Source organism: Hippocampus bargibanti, linkage group LG04 (assembly GCF_051943395.1).
Source record: "Hippocampus bargibanti isolate YZ-2025 linkage group LG04, ASM5194339v1, whole genome shotgun sequence".
Taxonomy (NCBI): domain Eukaryota; kingdom Metazoa; phylum Chordata; class Actinopteri; order Syngnathiformes; family Syngnathidae; genus Hippocampus; species Hippocampus bargibanti.
In genome coordinates this window covers 2,979,363-2,999,913 of record NC_142737.1, presented here as the reverse complement: position 1 = coordinate 2,999,913, position 20,551 = coordinate 2,979,363, and the positions used below count along the sequence as shown (strand labels likewise).

Sequence of the window (20,551 nt, the reverse complement as noted above, 5' to 3'; positions counted from 1 at the left end):
TACCTCAGCTTACGAACTTAATTGGTTCCCAGAAAGTGTGTGTAAGGCTAAAAGTTCGTCTTCCGAAAATTTATTTCCCATAAGAAACCATTAAAAATTCGAATAATCCGTTCACAGGTCCCCATAAAACATAATTTTCTCCTAAATAAGCCTTAGCCATCTAGCTGGCTGGCTAGCTACCTAGCTACTAGCTATCTATTGACTAGCTAGCTGTCTATCTATTTGAGTTACTTAATATGACTTAACAATAATATAATTATATAAACACAAGCTCTCTGTTTGCTATCTAGCTGGCTATCTATCTCGCTATTAGCTAGCTACCGACAGAATGCTCGCGAGCTAGCTTTCTGTCTATTTGAGTTACTTCTGGGTTGAGTGAACGCTGCTATTATTATTACTATTAATATTATTATTAATAATATTGTTATTACTATTACTATTATTATCATCTATTATTAATTATTATCATTATTATTACTATCATTAATAGGATTATTATTATTAATTATTATTTATCATTATTATTATTATTAAAAGTGTGTTTTTTTTGTCTATAAACAGCACCGTAGATACTGTTTTTTTTTTTTTTTTTTATAAAGAGCCGCATCAGAAAATTTAAACGCACACACAAATCAAAGATAGATTTTTTTTTACATACCAAAATTGTAAATTATGTATAATTCCCTGAACCAATGAAGACATCATAAAGAAATCATCTAGACTATGAAATGCACAAAAAAAAAATACAGTTACAGTTGTAACATAAGAGACCAGGCATCAAATTACACATGATGGCACGCAGGTCACATGATCAATAAGAGAATGTATGTTGAAAAACTGTCATTTGGCTTCTTTTGAATTACAAAATAATAAAATAAAATAAAGCCAGAGCCCCCTTTTTTCCCCCCCTATCAATTGAGATGAAACCAAAACGTCTCAGAAGTCCTCCTCCGCGTTCCGACTCTTGGACGATTTGAGCTCTTTGAGACGCCGGATGCAATCGTCCACGCCGCGCTCGCCGTGAACTTTGTTATCCCGGGTGCGCACGTTCACGGTGTTGCTTGTCTTCTCTTTCTCTCCAACCACTGTTTCACAAGAACGACGAGTAAGAAAAGACATTTTGATCAGGAGAAGAAGTTAAAGTTAAAGGACAAGCGACACCATTTTTTTTGTTTCTTAACTGACATCAGAAAAACGTTTTATAGCATCTAAAATACCCAAAACACGCAGGCTGATATTTTTAGTCAAATGCAAAACACCGATAAAAATAACTTAAAGTGTCCCAAAACGACTTCAAAATGACCCCGGAAATGGTGAGTTTCAGAAGGTCCCGCCCCCTTGTTCGTGACGTCACGGCAGGACGACTTCACTTTGCTCTAGAATCAAAACAATGACTTCAAATTTGGAGAAGATGCTTTCTTGTTACTCATCCAGTTTTGAATATGATTCAAATAGTTCTGAAGAGGAAAGCATACATGTTTGACATTGATTAAAGAAGCCTTTCCGTCTCATTTTGAGGCGTCTGGACTCCAATGTAGCGTCCCAGAAAATGCATAAGATGGCGGCCAAGCTCTGTTGGAAATGAGTGGATTTGTCTACTGGGAATTTGTGTCAACCAGTATCAAATAGTAGTCTTGGTGCAACACACAACCATTCACCATCGCGTTATTTATGTGTTTTTCTTCTAATTCCGCCATCAACACGAAGTTTTCAGACCAAACAAAGTACCCAAAATGCATTGTGTGTCACTTTCTCGATCAGGGGCGTTCCAGATGTGACGTCACGTCAGGCGTCATCATCAACTCGAAAATAAGATTTCCTGAATATTCAGCGCGAGTCTTAAAAGGTAAAATATAGCGATATGTCGTGGAATCTTTGTAAAATACGCTCAGTAGAAGTGATTTGAAGCGATTTTACAAATTATGGACACAACTTCGTCGGGTGTCCTTTAAGAGGAGCGATCAAGTTACTAACCCAGGATGAAGTTGTACTGCGCTAGTTGGGCGTTACGGATTTTCTTGTTCAGGGTGCACCCGGGATCGAGATCCACGTCGCTCATGAAGCCGGCGTTGTGGAAGTCCTGTTGAACCTGGAAAGTTAAAAAAAAAAAAAAAATGAAAAAATTACTTTTCAAACGGACAATTTGCTGCTTGGTGGTCAAATGTGATTGCAGTAAGTCTCCAGTCCACTTGAGGGCAGTAATGCACCTCCAAGATGAGGAGACTGACCAGATCGTCACAGTTGATGTTCACTTAGTATTTTTTGCCTATCCTACTTTTGGACTACAGTACAGTGGTACCTCGGTTTACGAACCCCTTGGCTTACGAACCTTTCGGTTTACTAACAGTAAATTTATGAAAATTTTACCTTGGCATACGAACTATTTTTCAGGATACACACGAAGCTGCCACAATGAGTGATGTGTCGTTCGCGAACGGGCCGTTCTCCTAACAAGAAAATGGCAGCCGGCTTGTTTTGGTCCTCTATTCCCTGCCCCCAGTCGTCGGTTAAAGGCACGTGATTGGTCAAGAACACAGCAGTCCATAATCCAGTGAGTAAAATGAAGCATTTTTTTTATTCATGCGTTATTTAAAGGACAACCGACGTCACTTTTTTGTTTTTTAACTGACACCAGAAAAACGTTTTATAGCATCTAAAATACCCAAAACACGTAGTATGATATTTTTTATTCAAATGCAAAACACCAATAAAAATTACTTAGTGTCCAAAATCTGCAAAAAATTGAGCTGCGAATTGGGCATTTTCAGAAAGTCCCGCCCCCAATTCGTGACATCACGCCAAGACGTCTTGCATTGCTGGAGAATCAAAACAATGGCTTCAGATTCGGAGAATATGCTTTCTTGTTACACATCCAGTTGTGAATATGATTCAAATAGTTCTGAAGAGGAAAGCATACATGTTTGCAATCGAATAAAGAATTTATTCCGTGTCATTTTGAGGCATCTGGACTGCAATGTAGCGTCCCAGAAAAGAGGCAGAAAATGGCGACCTCTTGTAGACATGACAGTGTATTGCGTTTCCACAGGCTGATAAATTCCTTATATGGAGCTTGGACGCCCTCTTCTGGCGCAACATGAGGTTTTCAGACCAAACAAGCATTGACCTGATGGAAGGACTGCTAAAATGTGTCCTTTTTTTTAGTCAGGGGCGTTCCTTCAGTGACGTCATGTACAGACTCGTCACCAACTCAAAAACAAGACTTCCGGAATATTCAGCACGAGTCTTAAAACGTAAAATATAGCGATATGTGGTGGAATCTTAGTAAAATACGCTCAGTAGAAGTCATTTGAAGCCATTTTACAAATTATGGACACAACTTGTCCGGCGACGTCGGTTGTCCTTTAATGCATCTTCTAATGAATATTACAGTGCTTCATTTTGAGAGTGAGGTGCGCTATGAATAGGCCGCAGGATCCTTTTAGTTCCGGCGAAAGGTGCCAAGAACTAAAAGTTCTTTGAGCGACTTTGCTTATTTTACCTTCTGGGCGTACTCCTCACAGGTTGGTCCCACGGGTACGACCATAACTTGGCGAGGTGACAACCAGAGAGGCCTGCAGGGACATTTTAGGAGTGCGCATCTTTTTGCCATACAACCATATATGAATAAATGAAGGAATGCTTTGCAACGAACCATTTGCCTCCGTAGTTTTCGGTTAGGATGGCGATCATGCGCTCGACTGATCCCAGGATGGCTCTGTGGATGATCACCGGTCTCTTCTTGTCATCTCCGTCGGGGCTGTGAAGATAGAGGGTTGTGAAAATGGCAGAGATTGTCACAGTTGTAAACGTTCCATTTATTTACCCCCCCCCCCCCAAAAAAAAAAAAAAAACTGATTTCATAGAAATACAGTGGCATGCTCACTTATAAATGGCTGAATGTAACAGTTAAAAAAATACATAATTTACTTCCATATATATATATATATATATATATATATATATATATATATATATATATATATATATATATATATATATATATATATATACAGTAAAGTCTCGTTATATCCATATTCAAGGGAGTCCGAAAAAATATCGATATAACCAGGACTATCGATATATCCGACCCTGTTTGCATGTAATTTTCTCCGTGCGTGCATAGAAATAGTATCGATATAACCGGGACTATCGATATATCCGATATCGATATAACGAGACTTTACTGTATATACATATATACACATATATATATATACATATATACACACACACACACACATACATACATACATACATACATACATACATACATACATATATATATATATATATATATATATATATATATATATATATATATATATAAACTCTTTTTTTCTTTATACATATATTTTTAGTATATATGTATTTAGTATATTTATATAGACATATATTTTTTATTTAACCGATTGAAAAAAAATAAGGGGAAAAATATAAAACAAAAAACATTTGTCTTTGTACATATATATTTTAAGATATATATATATACAGTAAAGTCTCGTTATATCGATATCGGATATATCGATAGTCCCGGTTATATCGATACTATTTCTATGCACGCACTGAGAAAATTACATGCAAACAGGGTCGGATATATCGATAGTCCCGGTTATATCGATATAAAGAGACTTTACTGTATATATATATATATATATATATATATACATATACATATATATATATATAGCTATATTCTTTATTTAACCAATTGAAATATAAAACATTAAAAAAAAATTGATCCAAAAATGTGTTTTATATTTTTACATATTTTTAATATAAATATTTTTAATATATATATATATATATATATATAGTAAAGTCTCGTTATATCGATATCGGTTATATCGATAGTACTGCTTATTACGATACTATTTCTATGACCGCAAGGAGAAAATGTACATGCCGCAGGATCGGATATATCGATAGTCCGGTTATATCGCTATTTTTTCCGACTCCCGAGAATATCCATATAACGAGACTTTACTGTATATACAGTAAAGTCTCATTATATCGAAATCTTTTTTTTTTTGTTGCTTGGTTTTGTTTTTTTACTTCAACCAGCATATCTAATTTTTTTTTATGATTGGAAGTGAGCCATTTTCATTGAACACCCCAACTAAAATCTCCCTTCCCTTTGCAAGCTTGGCTATAAAAGAATGGAAACATAAAAAAAAAACACTACAAAGCATCCCTCAAAAGACATTTGTCTGGATTTTCCTCAGGCTTTGGATGAATCGTTGCCAATCGAGTCGTCCGGATAAGCACCTCACAAAGGAGAGATTGAAGCGAATGGGGAGCTGGAAGTCCAACTGGATGGTGGCGCATTGATGGTATCGGCCGATGGCGTCCTTGATCTGAATGTCGATCTGCGTAGAAACGAGACAAGTTAATCGAACCACCTGCTTGCTGATTGGCTGTTCGGTGCCTTGTTCGAAAGTTCACCTTTGGCCCGTAGAAAGCTCCATCCCCCGGGTTGAGAAGCCATTTTTCCCCAAAGTCATTCAAGCTGTTCTCCAGTTGCTGGCAAAGAAGCAGAACACATGCACGATCGTCATAGCCTGCAATGTGACGTGGTAGCGGCTACGCTAGCCGATCATCTGAATTCTGCGACCAATCGTTGTATATCAATGATATCATGTTCAATTGGGTAGCATGAAAACAGGAGAGCTTTGTGACAGCTTCAGCTATTGTTAAAGCGCTATATGAATCAATATGTATGGATTGTATTGTAGTTTGGACAGCCGCCCCCATTTCAAGCTCAGATAACTAGACCCATATAACTTAGGAATTAACTATTTTTTTATGAAATCCAAATTTGACCCATTTCTAAATATTTTCATTGTGTATTTTGGACAACTTAATGCAATTTATTCCACTCATTTAATGCCATTCCCGAATTGATATCCGATAAAGCGCTGGTCAGACCTCTGGCAATGTTTTTTCCCTTCCATGAGGGGGCAGCATTTTCTTTTTGTCCATTTGAGTGCTTTGTAACAGCTCAAGCTTTTGTTAACGCGCTATATAAATCGATATGTATGTATTGTATTTTGTACTGCCGACCCCATTTCAAGCTCAGATAACTAGACCCATATAACTTAGGAATTAACTATTTTTTTATGAAAGCCAAATTTGACCCAATTCTAAATATTTTCATTGTGTATTTTGGACAACTTAATGCAATTTATTTCACTCATTTAATGCCATTCCCGAATTGATATCCGATAAAGCGCTGGTCAGACCTCTGGCAATGTTTTTTCCCTTCCATGAGGGGGCAGCATTTTCTTTTTGTCCATTTGAGTGCTTTGTAACAGCTTTAGCTTTTGTTAACGCGCTATATAAATCGATATGTATGTATTGTATTTTGTACTGCCGACCCCATTTCAAGCTCAGATAAGTCCAGACCCATATAATTTAGGAACTAACTCTATTTTTTTTAATGAAAGCCAAATTTGACCCATTTCTAAATATTTTCATTGTGTATTTTGGACAACTTAATGCAATTTATTTCACTCATTTAATGCCATTCCCGAATTGATATCCGATAAAGTTACAGCTTTGTTACAGCTTCAGTTAATGTTAAAATGCTATATAAATCAATATGTATCAGATTTTCTTACAGCCGCCCCCATTTCAAGCTAAAATAACTCCAGACCCATATAATTTAGGAATTAACTTTTTTTTCTGATGAGAGAAGAGAGTAAGTTTTCTTACGCTGTATTGAATGTTTATAGGTTTTTGCTTGCTTCAGCTGTTGTTGAAATGGTATATGAATCAACATAACCCTCTGCACCCTGCCCACCACCTTTTCCAGGTACTTCCCTCCAGACCCATATAATTTAGAAATTAACTTTTTTTTCTGATGAAAGAGTCTAAGTTTTCTTACGTCACATTGAATGTTTATGTAGTCCTAAAACTCAATATTCTGTGTGTTGTGCAATTTGAGTGAAAATGACAAAAACCCTGGCACTGGAGTGGACACATTGAGTTAATTTAGCATTATCCTTCATTTGGTGGAGGCATCCAATGGTATCTGGATGATCTTTCGCAGCAGGCTGACAAATGTTGGAAAATCTCGGCACCGTGATAAAATCTCTGGAGAACAAAAGCCCATTTTTTTTTTTCCCGCTGACAGCAGACGTACGCAACGCCGCCCCATTTGTTTTAAATATAGATGTTGTCTTCGCACAAGCGCGTTCGTTCCATTTGCGAGCGAAGCTCTTTCATTTCTATCTTGATAACATGGCGGCTCGGCCATCTTTGCTTCCCCCACGAGAGATTTTGCGCGGGCGAGCGGTTGACATTTTCGACTAAGCAAGAAAAACAAGGAGGCGCGTTGATTACCTTCTCCGCTTGCTCCCAGACGGCCGGTTCTCCAAGGAATTTCTCAGGTCGGGTGGAGAGATTTAGCTTGAACGAGAAACCGAACACGTCGTACACCGTGCGGAGAAAATCCAGGCAGCCTTTAATCTCGTCCTCGATCTGAGCGGTAAAAGCAGTTTTGGAGTCGGTCGTCGACAGAGGGGATGGGGGGGGGGGTTGTTGGGCTTCACTCACCTGATCCATGGAACAAAAAATATGAGCGTCGTCCTGCTGGAAGCGGCGGACGCGGGTCAGGCCGGTCAGCGCTCCGGACAGCTCGTTGCGGTGTAGGACGCCAAAGTCGGCCATGCGGAGGGGAAGTTCTCTCCACGAGCGCGGACGGTGATCGAACATCAGGCTGGAAATTTCACACCGGGGAAAATGACCTTTTTTTTTTTTTTAAATCTCATTCACTGTCAGATGATGTGCAAATAGGTGTCCACTCCTGTGCCAGGGTTGTTGTCATTTTCACTGAAATTGCAGGACCCAAAGAATTTGAGATTTTTGAAAGGCGCTTATAAATCTATCTATCTATTGCCTGTCTAGCTGGCTATATATTAGCTATCTGGCTAGCTATCTACCTGGCTAGCTATTAGCTATATATAAGCTAGCTTTCTATCTATTTGAGTTACTTCCGGGTTGAGTGAACACTGGCGCGTGTGGTTGCCGCTGCTCACCCACAGAAAAACTGATCCTGTGACTGTAAAGTGACCTTGAGAGTTTTGAAAGGCGCTTAGAAATCTAGCTAGATACCTCGTTAGCTATCTATTTGCTATCTATTATCTGTCTAGCTGGCTATATATTAGCGCTCTAGATAGCTATTGGCTATCCATCTGGCTAGCTATCTACCTGGCTAGCTATTAGCTATATATAAGCTAGCTTTCTATCTATTTGAGTTACTTCCGGGTTGAGTGAACACTGGCGCGTGTGGCTGCCGCTGCTCACCCACAGAAAAACTGATCCTGTGACTGTAAAGTGACCTTGAGAGTTTTGAAAGGCGCTTAGAAATCTAGCTAGATACCTCGTTAGCTATCTATTTGCTATCTATTATCTGTCTAGCTGGCTATATATTAGCGCTCTAGATAGCTATTGGCTATCCATCTGGCTAGCTATCTACCTGGCTAGCTATTAGCTATATATAAGCTAGCTTTCTATCTATTTGAGTTACTTCCGGGTTGAGTGAACACTGGCGCGTGTGGCTGCCGCTGCTCACCCACAGAAAAACTGATCCTGTGACTGTAAAGTGACCTTGAGAGTTTTGAAAGGCGCTTAGAAATCTAGCTAGATACCTAGTTAGTTATCTATTTGCTATCTATTATCTGTCTAGCTGGCTATATATTAGCGCTCTAGATAGCTATTGGGTATCCATCTGGCTAGCTATCTAGTTGGCTAGCTATTAGCTATATATTATCTAGCTTTCTATCTATTTGAGTTACACTCAACCCGGAGTGAACGCTGGCGCCTGTGGCTGCCGCAGCTCACCCACAGAAAAACTGATCTCGTGACTGTAAAGTGACCTTGACAGTTTTGAAAGGCGCTTAGAAATGAAATGTATTATTATTATTATTATTATTATTATTATTATTATAAATGAAATGTATTATTATTATTATTAATTTTGAGTTTTAGGACTACATAAACATTCAATACAGTGTTGAAAACCTTATCCTCTCCTTTTATCAGGACAAAAAAAAAAGAGTTAATTCCTAAGTTATATGGGTCCGAAGTTATCTGACATTGAAATGGGGGCAGCTGTACAAAATACAATACATATATATTGTTTTATATGATTAACATGGACAAATGCTGCCCCCTCATGGAAGGGAAAAGCATTGCCAGAGGTCTGACCAGCGCTTTATCGGCATCCGCTCGCAAGAAAAAAACCCAGAACAAATTGAAGAATGGCGCTTCACGTCATGCTTTTGAATTCCCGAATAAATTTGGGAATGGCAGTAAATGAGTTAATTTTTAGAGCCGATTTGGTGGACTATATTTATTTATTTGTGTATTTATTTTACGGAGTGTTTCCTTATAATTTTTAATAATTTTAATAATAAGTTTTAGTGTTCGTTTTAATTTTATTTTTTTGGGGGGGAGGGTTGGAGTATTTGTCGAGGGCCAGATAATAATAATAATAATAATAATAATAATAATAATAATAATAATAATAATAATAATAAATAATAATAATAATAATAATAATAATAATTTGTATTTATAAGCGCCTTTCAAAACTGTCAAGGACACTTTACAGGCACAGGATATGAAAAAGTATAAAACTATTACGTATGTACTTTGGTTTTTATTGTATATTTTATTGTACCCGGCAGTTTTAATTGTAGTTAATTTGGTCGATTTTTTTCCATAAATTAATAAATTTGGGGATGGCAGTGAATGAGTTAAAAAAAGGAGAAAATAAAATGAAATGGAAAAAAAGGGGGTGTCCTCACCAGTGACCGGGACAGTTCATGGGTTTGAGGGCGAAAATTTCCTTCTCCACCTCAAAGGAGAACATGTTTTCGCTGTAGTGCTGCCAGTGACCGGAGGTCTGCCATAGTTTGCTGTTGTAGATGTTGGGCGTCACCACTTCCTGGAAGCCCCTTTTTCTGTACTCACTCTGACAAAGGGGGGGGGGATAAATAAATAAATACATAAATACATAAATATATAAGTAGATAAAGAAATAAGTAAATAAATAAATACACGAAAAAACTTTTTTTGGAATAGAAGCTCATCAAGTGGAGTTTAGCCTCGACCACTTGATTGCCAGAATTATTTCGTTAAAGCGAATCAAATGAATGAAAAACGTTTTTGTCTGACGTGAACCAAATCAGTCAGCGAATCATAATTCAGTTTTCATGGCGTCATTTTGAGACCTTGCATTTTCAATTTTACATCCCGCTTTTAACTCATTCACTGCCATTCCCGAAATTGAAAATATGACGTACAGCGCCATTCGATAAATATGTTCGGGTTTTGTGTGTTCATACTTGGGTGCCGACAAAGCGCTGGTCAGACCTCTGGCAATGTTTTTCCCATCCACGAGGTGTCAGAAGTTGCCTTTTTTCCATGTTAGCACTTTGTTACAGCTTCAGCTGTTGTTAAAGCGCTATATAAATCATTATGTATGGATTGTATTGTAGTTTGGACAGCTGCCCTAATTTCACGCTCAGATAACTCCAGACCCATACAATTTAGGAATTAACTTTTTTTCTGATGAAAGAAGTGCCTAAGGTTTCTAACGGTGTATTGAATGTTTATAGGCTTTTGCTTGCTTCAGCTGTTGTTGAAGTGGTATATAAATCAATATAACCCTCCGCACCCTGCCCACCACCTTTTCCAGTGACTCGCCTCCAGACCCATATAATTTAGGAATTAACCCTTTCTTCTGATGAAAGAAGATTGTCTCAGGTTTCATACTCTGTATTGGATGTTTACGTAGTCCTAAAACTCAATATTCCGTGGGTCCTGCAATTTGAGTGAAAATGACAAAAACCCTGGCACTGGAGTGGACACATTTTAGCACATTGTCTAGCAGTGAATGAGTTAAATAAGAGGACGTAAAAAAAATTATAAATCGGAGCCAATTCATCCATGTGATATTGCCAACCGCCACCCTTTTCACATAATAATAATACATTTCATTTATAAGCGCCATTCAAAACTCTCAAGGTCAGTTTATGGTCAATGGATAAGTTTTTCTGTGGGTGAGCTGTGGCAGCCACATGCGCCAGCGTTCTCTCAACCCGGAATAACTCAAATAGATAACTAGCTAGCTGGATAGATAGCTAATAGATAGCCAGATACCTAGCTAATAGATAGCCAGCTAACTAGCTAGCTGGATAGATAGCCAGCTAACTAGCCAGATAACTAATAGATAGCCATCTTACCAGCTAGCTAGGTAATAGTTAGCTAGCCAGCCGGATAGATAGCTAATAGATAGCCAGCTACACTCGGTTAAACTTTGAAGCGCAGCCGCCCAAAACTGACATTTTTGTATCCGACTTACTCTGATGAACTCGATCAAGGTGTTGTAGATGAAGGCGCCTTTGGGCAGAAAGAAGCAACTTCCCGGACTCAAATCGTGGAAGAAGAACAGGTCTTGTTCCTGAAAAGGATACGTTTCAATTGAGGTCAAACCGGATTTTAGTTGGACCGACTCGTTACGTGCTCGATTTATCGATGAGAAGGTTTCTTCAGCCGTCATCTGTACTTCTGTTAAGGTGTCGGACGTTTCGCTTCTTATCCAAGAGGCTTCGTCAGCAAACTAAACATTTTTGCTGGTAGTTTTGACCCTATTTCTATATAGCCCTACTGCCCAGACGTGGTGGTGCTGGACTCTGCTGTGATAGGTCCCTGCTCTCATGTTGGGGGGAGCAGAGTACTATTCCCTGAGGCTACACTGATTACTTCTATTGTCCTGCCTGATTGCCCCATTTGCTCTGGTATCACCTCATCAGCATAACTAAGCCTATGTTGCCTAAGAAGTCTATTGTACGAACGATCCAAATTAACATATGCACCTAAAAGCTAGCAACCATACATTTGACGACAATGAGGTTAAAATCTTAGCAAAAGAAAATAGATGGTTTGAAAGGGGAGTAACAGAAGCTATTTTCATAAAACCCTTCAGTAAATCGCCATGGTGGGGTGAGGTTTAATTTGGATCGAACAGACTTCTTCGTGACTACTTTGTGAATTCATACCCGTCCCAGTTTGCGATGATCTCTGTTCTTGGCCTCTTCCTGAAACTTCTCCCACTCTTTCAACATTTTGGGGTCCGGGAAGGAGATTCCGTAGATCCTCTGGAGGGTCTCCATGTCCGCTTTACCCTCCCAGTATGTGGACGAATTCTACACGGCCAAAATGTTTCAAAATATATATTCAGAATCGTCAAATTTCGATGAATTCCAACACGAACGAACACGAGGTGGCTCACCTTGTGGATCTTTAGCGCTTTGATTTTTCCCGTGTGCCTCACGTGGGGACCTCGACATAAATCGATTAAAGGGCCACACCTGAAACGTTGACAAATAAAAGAGACGCCGAGAGCGCTCACCCGCCGCGACGAATATTTGGCTCACCTGTAAACCGTCGTGGTGGGAGTGGTGACCTTCTCGTTTCAATATGCGACACTTGAACTTGTTGTACTGTTAAAACGAAGAGGATCTATTGAACGGCGAGCTGTCGCATTGTAGCGGTTTGCCGTTCGCTAATTTTTTTTTTTTTTTTAACATATCCTGTTATTTGTTGAGCACTTTTGTTGTTTTTGTGTGCAGGCTCTTTGGCTCTGACTTTCTCTCTGGCTCTCTCTTTGGCTCTGGCTCTCTGATTCTCTCTGGAACTGGATTTCTCTCTGATTCTGGCTTTAATCTGGCTCTCTCTAACTCTGGCTTTCTGAATCTCGCTGGCTTCGCTTTATGACTCTCTCTCTGGCTCGAGCTTTCTCTGGCTCGCTGGCTGTGGTTCTCTCTTTGGATCTCTCTGACTCTGGCTCGCTCTCTGTTTAGCTCTCTGGCTCTCTCTCTCTGGCTCTCTCTGGCTGTCTCTCTGACTCTGGCTCTCTCTCTCTCTGGGTCTCTCTCTCGTTCTCTCGGGCTCTCTGAGTCTGGCTTTGGCTCTCTGTGTGGCTCTCTCTCTCTCAGGTTCTCGCTGGCTTGCTCTCTGGCTCTCTTTAGGTCTGGCTCTCTTTCTGGCTCTAATATGGCTCCCTCTTTGACTCTCACTCTCTCACTGGCTCTCTCTCGCTCTCTCATTGGCTCTGGCTCTCGCTGGATCGCTCTCTGATTCTCTCTCTGGCACTCTCTGGAACTGGATCTCTCTCTGATTCTGGCTTTAATCTGGCTCTCTCTAACTCTGGCTTTCTGAATTTCGCTGGCTCACTCTATGACTCTCTCTCTGGCTCGAGCGTTCTCTGGCTCCCTCTCTCTGTGTCTCTCTCTCTCTCTGGCTGTCTCTCTGACTCTGGCTCTCTCTCTGGCTCTCTCTCTCTCTCTCTCTCTCTCTCTCTCTCTCTCTCTCTCTCTCTCTCTCTTGTTCTCTCTGAGTCTCTCTCTCTCTCTCTCTCTCTCTTCTCTCTCTCTCTCTCTCTCTCTCTCTCTCTCTCTCTCTCTCTCTCTCTCTCTCTCTCTCTCTCTCTCTCTCTCTCTCTCTCTCATTCTCTCTGGCTCTCTGAGTCTGGCTCTCTGTGTGGCTCTCTCTCTCTCTTAAAGTTTTTGTAGCCATCGCGTGGCATCTGTAAGAAACTACAAGCTTCCTTTTGGATTGGATTGGATTGGATTGGATATGCCTTTATTAGTCTCACAGTGGAGAAATTTACATTTCACAGCATCAAGCAGCTTTTGCATCAATTCTTTACATCATTTCACAGCCCGGCACGGTCCCAATACGGTACGAATAGCAAGGGTTCACTCTGGCGAGGTTTTTCTGGTGGAATACCTTAAACATTTCCAGCAGTGTTTCCTTTTTGATCTCAAGTCTCTCAAACGGTTGCTTCTCCTTGATGATTTTCTTGCACAAGCCCTCCAGACACGGAAAGTCATTGCTAGACACCCCCCTGCAAATTCCACAAAGTAGAAATGCCAACACTGCATCTCGCATTGATATTCAAACTACCTCGAAAGCGCGGCTAAAATTAGCGAGTGCGTCGGCGTCGAAAGGGCAACAGTGTCAGCGCCGTTGTGATTAGCGAAGGAACCTTTTGAGAAATCTGGACTAATAGCCGGCGAGTAATTGGCTGTGAGGGTCCTGCAATGTCGAAAAAAAATCTCCCTTGTAAGACTCAGTTAGTCAAGGAAGGCCATTAGCATAACATGACTTCATTAAGAGGGTTATGGAATTAATTAGATCGCACTCCTTCCTCCTCACCGCAGCCTAGGGAAAATTATGGGGCAGGCGGGGTGCTTGTTAAAAAAAAACAACGATATTTTCTGCACTATAAGGCGCACCTTAAAGAAAAGTTTTTTTTTTTCAAAAGCTTATAATGCTGTGCACCTTATGTATAGGAAAGCTTTTTCAAATGTCATTCGTTGAAGGTGCGCCTTATAATGCGGTGCACCTTATGCATGGAAAAAGTTTTATTAAAATATGTCATTCGTTGAATATGCCCCTTATAATGCGGTGCGCCTTATGTATGGTAAACATTTTAAAATATGGTAAAGTCTTGTTATATCGATATTCTCGGGAGTCCGAAAAATATCGATATAACCGGGACTATCGATATATCCGACCCTGCGCGCATGTAATCTTCTCCTTGCGTGCATAGAAATAGTATCGTAATAAGCGGGACTATCGATATAACCGATATCGATATAACGAGACTTTACTGTATGTCATTCGTTGAATATGCCCCTTTTAATGCGGTGCACCTTATGCATGGAAAAAGTTTTATTAAAATATGTCATTCGTTGAATATGCCCTTCATAATGCGGTGCGCCTTATGTATGGTAAACATTTTAAAATATGTCATTCATTGAAGGTACGCCTTATGTTCCAAAAAAAGACGGTAATTCAAAAAGCTGATTTCATCGCCGAGAGTTTGTAGAAAAGCGAAGGCTCAGCCTGCGCTACTCACTCGTTGCCGTCGAGGAACATGTCGTAGTAGAAGCCGTTCTCGATGGGCGGACCGTAGCACAGGCAGCCCCCGTATACTCGTTCCATGGCTTCACCCAAGATATGAGCGCTGGAATGCCAGTAAACCTTCAAAGGCATGGAAAACATGTCTTTTTTTAATTGTTTGGGATTGATTTCCCCCCGCTATAGAAACATTTCACTCTTTACGATCAATCACCTGGCGACCGACTCACACAACGAAAATGTCTTCACAGCCCACGGTTACCAAAATATGATTGGCGGCTTTAAACTTACAGCTTGAGCGTCGTCATGGTCAAACTTGAGTAACTCGAGGCTGCAGTCGTCCTCCAAAGGCCGATCCAGATCCCACACGTCTTGGTTGACCTTGGCGATCACCGTGTTGTCGGCCAGACCTTGACTTGTATGCCAACGCGGGACACGTTCATCAAAATATGCGACAACGCCTTTGAGTTATGCTGACAAGTCCACTTTAAAGTGACGGGCGAGAGTTCAAAAGTGCTCGGACGTGTTGAAAATAATAGTACGGCGTAATAATAACTGGCAAGTTTGACAATGCCGATCATGCATACTATTGAAAAAAAAAAGAGCCTTCATGTGTAGTACGTGTTTACTGCATTTTCCAGTGTATAAGGCGCACTGGAGTATCAGGCGCACCCCCAACAAATAGTGAATTTTCAACCTCTTTTCCCTATAGAAGGCGGACCTTCATTGAATGAAAAATATTTTCCAAATACAGTGAGACCTCAACTTACGAACTTAATTGGTTCCCAGACAGAGTGTGTAAGGCGAAAAGTGTGTATCTAAAAAAAAAATTCCCATAGGAAACCATTAAAATGGGAATAATCCGTTCCCGGGTTTCCATAAAATATACTTTTCAACTAAATAAGCCTTAAAACTACACACAACATATCTTATTCTATGTATACTAAATGTGCTATTGTATTGCAATAAAAGAAATACACTGCATTGTATCATAAAGTCACTTTATTTACATTTGCGATGGTCATTTATGGCTTGATGGAATGGCGTTGGAGGTCGAAGGTCAAAGGGAATTGCATGAGGACTGTAATTGAAGAAATAAACTGTGCTGTAAAATAAAGTTTTATTTACCTTTTTGATGGTCGTTGATGGCTTATGGAAGGAGTCACCTTCCATAAGGACTGTTGGTGCCATTCGCCGAAGATCACTCAGCCAGCCGTGGTGGGTGTGTATTATGAAAATAGTGCTTATTATAAGGTTTCATTTTCATAAATTTGACGTTTGTAAGACGAAAAGTTTGTAAGTTAAGGTGTTTGTAAATTGAGGTCTCACTGTATAATACAGGTAACATCCGACTTAAGACCGAGTTCCGTTCCGACCAAATGGTCGTAAGTGGAAATGGTCATAAGTCAAAATCCATTCAAAATGTTGAATCGAGACTCGGAGGCTAAATGACAAGCAAAAACTCCCCCTCTGGTGCCATCACACGGTCGATTGCTGGGCGAGAGTGAAATGCTGGCTGGCCAAAATTGTCGTACATAGAATTATTATGATTTTTTTATAGGGTCTGGAAGTCCTGGTCGTAAGTACAGGTGGTCGTAAGTTGAGCGGGTCGTAAATTGGACATTACCTGTATTTAAATATACAAAAGTTTTCCAAATATAAGGCACACCACATTATTGGTCGCTACGGTAGAGGTTGTTACGCACTACTTCTTGTTGTGGCTCGATATGACTTTACATATAAGGCGCACCTATGTATAAGGCGCATCTCATCTTTTGAAGAAAATCAAGGCTTTTGGGTGCGCCTTATACACCAGAAAATACGGTATTTGGCACAAGTCGGGAAACGATATTCGCCCATTCTTAACTCATTTACAGATAGCCAGCTAGCTAACAGCTAGCTAGCTGTATAAATAGCTAATATTAATAAGAATAATGCATTTAATTTCTAAGCGGGCAGCTATCTAGTTATATATCTAATAGAGAGCTAATAGATAGCCAGTTAACTAGCTAGCTAACTAATAGCTAGATAGAGAGCCAGCAAGCTAGCTGGTAGATACTGTTATAAGGGCAGCTATTAGCCAAGGTTGACAGGTTGGTTATGATTGAGATTTTTTTGGGGGGATTGCTTTCCCAGCACATTGAACAGTTTGCTTACATACTGCTCACAGCTTCAAGCGCCGTGAATATTTCCCCATTTAAGTAATTTAAAAAAGTAAACAGACCTGATTCCACAAGCCACTTGGTAGGGCGTGGTCTTCCAAGACTCCGCATCTACCACCTTGCCGTCAGGCAAAGTGACTTTAATGGCACGGGACTCTTTTGCGGCTCTCTCTGCCATGAGGGCATCGTGCTCAGCTTTGAGCTTCGCGTACAATGTCAAGCGCTTGTCGATGTACTCGGGCGCTGGTGAAAGCTATGGGGAGTAAAAAAATATAACACATTTTGAAGCGTACTGATGTGTTTGACATGAAAACATGTTTTTTTTTTTGCTCACCTCAGATCTGCCTCCAGTATCTCCGGCATTATTTTTGACCTTCTTCTTTCCTTCATCTTTCCCATTTAACGCTCCCTCCTGTCCAAAAGTCACACAGATATTATCTTGTGCTTACTCAAAGTAACATAAATGTTAAGTTTCATAAATCATAAATCGGGAGATTTTCCTACTCGCGACTCTGTGTTGCGTGTTAAAATAACGTGAGCGTTACAAAAGTGTAAATTAGAAGTTAATAAAACACAAAAATGCTTTTATTGTTTATTTATACATTCATTGCATAAGTACAATACAGAACCGCTAAACGATGATTTGACGTCCCGAATTAATGACATGGGAGTGCTTATTGTAGGTACGCTACAGTGACCTATAATGCACCACGATTGTTTCTGTCCAGTGAACGTGAAAGTCGTGTATCATTGCATTTTTGTGAAGTACGTAATAGTTTTTCGTGGGATTTTCCAAGCTATGCATCTTATGATGACGTATTACACATGTTTCCCCCCCATGTCGGTTCCTGAAATTTCCAAATACGACAACAATGGGAAAAAAATTGATTGAAGTTTACGCACTTTTTTGCTAACACTACAGTTTATAAAGGTGAGTAAATTGTATTTTTATATGTCATAGAATTGGTAGAATATATATTTTCCTCCATAACTGCCTACTTTCAAGCAAAAAGAAGCATTAGCATATATATTTCTAGAGCTCGCAATTCTCTTTCCTAGTATTAAGTGACAACCAGTTTTGATTTCTGACGAAAATCTGCCTGCATTCGATTGTTGATATTCGCCAATTTATACTTTGAATCTTTTATTGTTGTCTGTTCTTTTTCAGAATTTCAAAAGCTTTCCAATGGTACCTTACTCGTTAAGATTTGCCAAAAATTAAGAAAGTTATGAGAGTTTAAACTGTAAGAAAGAACTGGGCCACAGATTGTCATTTTCAACTGTGTAATTACCGGCAGAAAATCCCCTCATATTTCGAAAATTAAAAATTCCCTTTTTCCTTATTATTTGTCATAGAACAATAATATATACATCATTTGAAAACTATTTGAATGCACTTTGATATGGTATGAGAAAATGTGTGATGAAATATTGAAATTTTTCGTCACATCTGTACTTATTGGCATATTACAAAGTTCATAGCAGTGAAATACTTGTTAAAAACAAGTACAAAGGGAAACAAATCAAATGTACCTTGAAGGATACTTTCGTGTCAAGTTGACTGTTAAAAAGTACACTTTAAAATATTTTTTTATTTGATTTTTTTCCTCGAGAATCGAAACGCATTGCCAGTTGCCGTCAATGTGAACGAAGCGGCGGCTAACCGGCTAAGCTAATCGGCTACATTGAACGAGTCTTGCTAAAAATGAAGGCGAATCGATACCTTTTGGCCATCGGCTACGTTGAGGTGGCTCATTGTTTCCACGATAGGCAGTTCGGCCATAACAAGTGACAAGCTGGCCAACTTTGAGCGACTTGATCGCGGTTTTCGGGAGCTGTTGTGCTGTCACGATGAGAACCGAGTAGCGATGACGCCTGATGACGTCTCCGGAAATCTGATGCAACATTTTAAGCGGACACTCTGACGAAAGCGGAAGTATACGGCGAAACATGTCAGGTATTTGAACACCTACAACACACTGTAAGAAAAGAATCCGTTTTAAATTAGATATCAAGTAGACAGGATGAACTTAATACAACTAACATTTTAAGCGTTTGAGGAGGGGGTGGGGTTGTTCTTCGGTTTTATTTGACTTACAACATGTATAATTTTCTCCAAGTTGGAATTTTTCTTTTTGATAGTAAGATGAATTGATATTTTCAACGAGTATTTTATTTTAAATATGACACATTTATTCGATTTAGATTCCTGATTATGACTGTTTTTGTAACACTTCGAAATATGTAGAAATTGTTGTTTGAAAATATAAGCACCTTAGGAGCTTTATGTTTATGTATTTTTATTATTATTATTATTACTATTATTATTATTATTATTATTATTATTATTATTATTATTATTATTACTATTATTATTATTATTATTATCCGTGAGACAAAATCCAGCGGCTCATTGGTCGCTGTGTCATTCCACTTCGATTTAAAATTACATTGTGTAGGTTTATCTCTTCTTTTATTATTTATAATTTTATCTGTGGTTTTATTGTGCTTGTCTTGTGACTGGAAGGTGACCTTGAGTGTTTTGAAAGGTGCTTATGAATAAATTATTATTATTATTATTATTATAGTTTTTTTTATTATTATTATTATTATATATCAATATGTATATATTGCATTGTATTTTGGACAGGTGCCCTCATTTTAAGATCAGCTAACTCCAGAACCCTGTAATTTAGGATTGAACAACTCTTTTTTTCTGATAAAAGAAGAGCGTCTAAGGTTTCTAATGCTACATTGAATGTTTATGTAGTCCTAAAACTCAATATTCTGTGGATCCTGGAATTCGAGTGACAATGACAAAAACCCTGGCACTGGAGTAGACACATTTTTTGCACATCGTCTGGCAGCGAATGAGTAAACCACTCAGTGCTATTTCGTTAGGACTCGATTCATTTCATCATTCCCATTGAAGGACAACCGACGTCTCCGGACAAGTTGTGTCCGTAATTTGTAAAATGTCTTCAAATGACTTCTACTGAACGTATTTTACAAAGATTCCACCGCATATAGCTATATTTTACGTTTTAAGACTCACGCTGAATATTCCGGAAGTTTTGTTTTTGAGTTGGTGACGAGTCCTCACCCTACGTCACTGAAGGAACGCCCCTAACCGAGAAAGGGCATACCTTTCATCACCTCATTGCATTTTACGGTACTTTGTTTGGTCTGAAAACTTGGTGTTGATCCGTGTTGATGGCGAAATTAGAAGGAAAACACAAATAACGCGATGGTGAATCGTTGTGTGTTGCGCCAAGACTTCTAAAGTGTATTTGATGTTCGCTTACAAAACGTCCCAGGAGACAATTTACACGGAGCTTTGTCGCCATCTTCTGCCTTTTTTTGGGCACTGTGAGTACTAAAGAGTTTGTCACTACATTTCTCTCCAGATGCATCAAAATAACCGGAATAAATTCTTTAATCGATTGCAAGCCTGT

General features: G+C 39.3%; 1 protein-coding gene across 1 annotated transcript; it reads right to left on the bottom strand.

Moving 5' to 3' along the window:
- Positions 1-586: 586 nt before the first annotated feature.
- tars1 (threonyl-tRNA synthetase 1) lies at positions 587-18,980 on the bottom strand. The gene is given in 20 exon segments (XM_088993554.1): positions 587-1,085; positions 1,975-2,089; positions 3,500-3,572; positions 3,653-3,757; positions 5,266-5,366; positions 5,443-5,520; positions 7,342-7,479; positions 7,555-7,717; positions 9,810-9,976; positions 11,369-11,467; positions 12,066-12,212; positions 12,299-12,377; positions 12,444-12,481; positions 12,483-12,509; positions 13,798-13,915; positions 14,933-15,057; positions 15,226-15,349; positions 17,159-17,349; positions 17,431-17,508; positions 18,820-18,980. Coding segments are annotated over 20 exon segments (2,175 nt in total). The 5' UTR covers positions 18,880-18,980; the 3' UTR covers positions 587-936.
- Between the last annotated feature and the right edge of the window lie 1,571 nt (positions 18,981-20,551).